At 58.3% G+C, this 3471-nt stretch overlaps 1 protein-coding gene across 1 annotated transcript in view; it reads left to right on the plus strand.

Annotated features, from left to right (window-relative positions):
* Positions 1-434, plus strand: part of SDSL (serine dehydratase like) — a 1425-nt gene extending 991 nt beyond the window's left edge. Inside the window, 2 exon segments of the mRNA XM_009642896.1 lie at positions 37-251; positions 397-434. Of these exon segments, the coding sequence (XP_009641191.1) occupies positions 37-251; positions 397-434 (253 nt within the window).
* The last annotated feature ends 3037 nt before the right edge of the window (positions 435-3471 follow it).

Here is a 3471-nt window from a genome sequence, read left to right on the forward strand (position 1 = left end):
TGCCTGACATCAGGTGAGCCAGGATTTGCGGGAGCGGCTATGTGTGCAATGAGTTGGCGGGTCTCAGCGCAGCTCTCTGAAGGGCCCTGGGACCACCCTGACCGCCTTCCTCCCCTCCTGTCCCAGCGTGGCCAAGTGCCTGGGAGCCAAGATGGTGGCGGCGCGGGCGCTGGAATGTGCCCAGGAGTGCCAGGTCATCTCCCAGGTGGTGGAGGACACGGAGGCTGTGCGAGCTGTGGAGCAGTTCCTGGGTGAGCAGGGTCCAGCCAGGCACAGCAGGGGTGACAGGGACACCGCCAGGTCTTGGGACTGGCCTGGGACATGCCGGAGGCAGGGGGCTGATGGGGCTGGGGTGGGTGGGTGGCTCAGGGTGTCCCCCCGCGCTTGTTCCCGCAGATGATGAGAGGATGAAGAGCCAGCTGGGGCTGCAGTGACCCCCCCCCCAGGGGGGGGACATGACGGAGCCCAGCCGGCACCCTCTGCTTGCTGTCCTTCCAAAATAAATGAAATAAAGCCCTGCTACCTGGCGGACACGGTGGTGGACTCCTCCCACAGCCTCTGCCCCAGCACTCCGCATCCATGCAGGGATGGGGAAACTGAGGCACACGGGGCAGGTGAGATGAGGGCTCGTGCTGCAGGCAGGGATGGAGCTGGGGCCCTGCCTGTCCGATGGGAGGACTGGGGTATGCATGTCCAGCTCTGCCCCTTGGGTGTGCTGGGCATCCTCCTCCACATCCCAAACCCTCAGTTCCACCTCCCAAACCCTTGGTCCCCCCTCCCCTGCTCCTCCTCGGGCTGTTTGGACTGCAGCTCCCCGCCTCAATTAGCAAGCGCTCCCTCTCTGACTAATTACTTTGCTACTGTCTTTATGCATTATTATTCTAATGATTATTAATTATTACAATCTTCTCCCGTTCCTGCCGTGCTGTCTGCAGTCAGAACAACACGCACGGACCCTCTTGTTACGGTGATGTACCAGCGGAGCTCCCGGCTGTGTTTAACACCCGTGGGCTCCGAGGTGCACTGACACATGTGTGTGTACCCCATCCCAGAGCCCCCTTTTCCCCCGTCCCACTCTTTTTCCCTTATTCCCCTCTCCTCCAGGCTTTTCTGCTCACCCCTATTCCCACTCTCCAGTGCCATGTTTGTGTCTGGCCCTTTGCTATTGCACCTCCCAGCATTTTTCATGTGTCCTGTCCCCCCCAACGCTTCTCCCTCCTCCTTCCCTCCAACCCTGGGGGCTGTGGGGTCTTGCTCCCACTGGGGCTCCCCAACCCCAACTGCTCCCCACTTCCCCAGCTGAGCCCATGCCCCAGGCATCACCTGAGGAGGTCGGGCAGGGAGTGGAGCCCCAGAGCCCTTCTCAGCCTCCTCCTCCTCCCCTTTGCAGCCGACGGGGCTCAGCCCCAGGACCAGCTCAGCCCCTGCATTCCCCTGGCCAGGTGCCTGCCCCGGGACCTGGCTGCCAACCTTGCAGAGACACCCTCCCTGCCTTCCACCCTTTCCCCTCTCCCCCAGTACATCCCACCGGCCAGGCCAGCCCCCCCAGATGCTTCTTGGAGGCCAAAACCCTATAAATCAAAACTCTGCCGCTCCATCGTGAGCAATATCTTATGTAAAAAGGTGTTTCCAGGGAGCACCGAAGGCTGGAGAATCCTATTACGAGGCACACTATTAATTATAAGGAGTCAGCCCAACCTACTCCAGCAATTTTTTATCCCAGTTCCAAAACCTGATTACTTTCCACCTTCTGCAGACCTTCCCCTTCTGAAAGAAAAAAAAAAAAAAAGGGAAAAAGGTCAGGAAAAAAAATAGCGTTGATGTTTGCCCAACAGTTTTTGAAAAGAAGTTTAGTCACAGGAGTGATGCTTGATGTTCTGCCAGGGCTCAGGGGAACTTGGGGTGGTGTTTCCCCAGCACGGTCCCACGAGGGTTATTGCTGGTGGTGACACGGGCACGACCGTGGGGCTTGAGGTGACTCTCCCAGCACCCCAACAGGGAGCTTTGCCCCCTCCTTGCCTTGACAAGGGAGCACTCAGGCTTTGGGTGCTGGCTGAGAGGGATTGGGCCTTAGATGTCCCCAGCAGGGACATGGGGGTGCAGGTTGTCTGGGGGACACCCCACTGGGGGTGAGCATGTCCCCAGCTGGTGGAGGGGGTCACCCATGGTCACCCTGCAGCTGGAGGCAGACGTGAACCCTGGGTGCTGGTGCTGTCTTGGGACCACTGGAGTGATGGGGACCAGGAACCTCCACCTTGGCTGCGATGGGGGCCCCAATCTCAGTTATGATGCTGTACCCCGGCCCTGGTTGCAATGGGGACCCCAAGCCTGGCTGTGGTTGAGAGCTGGGATAACCGGCGGGCTGAACCCCGCTGCTCCCGCATGGCCACCTCTGTGTCCCATGGCTAGGATCCGGCTGCTGCGCTTTCCCCAGCCATTGGGTCCCTTCTGCCAGTGCCAAGCCGGGATGGGCAAGCCCAGGGTAGCAGCAGCCCCTGGCCGGTGACCTGGGGTAGGTTTGGCTCCTGCACCCAGCTCCAAGGCCCAGCTGGTGAAGCTCCTCTGTGCCGTCGGGTCACTGCTGGGATGGCTGCTCCCGCTGAGCCCCAGCCCCCTGCATGGTGCGCCCCAGCCCCCGCACGGAGCTGGCAGCTTGGAGGGCACCAACATCACCCAAAATCCCTCCCACAGCCCATCCCTCGCTCCGGGGACAGGGTGCTCCAGCAACCTGTAAACAGCCCTCGGGTGTGTGCCTTGGGTTCAGTAATAATAATAATAGTAATAATAGTAATAGCAGCCGGTGTTCACCCAGTGAATGACCTCGTGCTCCATTTTATAATGCTCAAAATGGTGCTGGGAGGGAGTTATTTAACAACAGGTTGCCCTGTCCTTAACAAGACGCACCCGTTACCTGATCACACCAACAGCCTGGAAGGGGTGGAGCAGGAGGGAGTGGCTGGCTGTGCTCCTGCCTCAGTTTCCCCACCTGTTAAAAGGGGAGAAGGTGCTTTGCTTTGTGGGTGGTGAGAGCTTGGTGCCTTTCTGATGGCCCCTGCTCCTGGCTGAGGGATCCCTTGGGGCTCAGCCTGGCTCGTTTGCCACCCTGTTATTAATGCTGGTAATGGCATAGGAAGGATAAATTCTACCACTTGGCTGAACAGCGAAAATATGCAGAGAAGTGGCTGGCTTTTCATAAATCATCGGTGCTCTGTGCTACAACCAAGCCAGGACTTAAAATTCAGGTCAGGAGAGAGGGACTCTTGTAAGCCAGTGAGGGAAGGTAATTTATTCTGTTTATATCTTTTTACTGCAAGACAAGGGGGGGGAGAAACTCTGCCATGATTTTGCATTTTAAATATTAGTTCAGAGCTGCAGCCTGCCTTGGACTTTATTTATTTTTGTCTCTCAGAAAACAGGAGAGGGAAAGCAGGAGGAGGGGGGCTGGGTATGTGTGGGGGGGAAGCGCACCCC

This window comes from Egretta garzetta, unplaced genomic scaffold, assembly GCF_000687185.1.
Source record: "Egretta garzetta isolate BGI_Z169 unplaced genomic scaffold, ASM68718v1 scaffold7, whole genome shotgun sequence".
Classification (NCBI taxonomy): domain Eukaryota; kingdom Metazoa; phylum Chordata; class Aves; order Pelecaniformes; family Ardeidae; genus Egretta; species Egretta garzetta.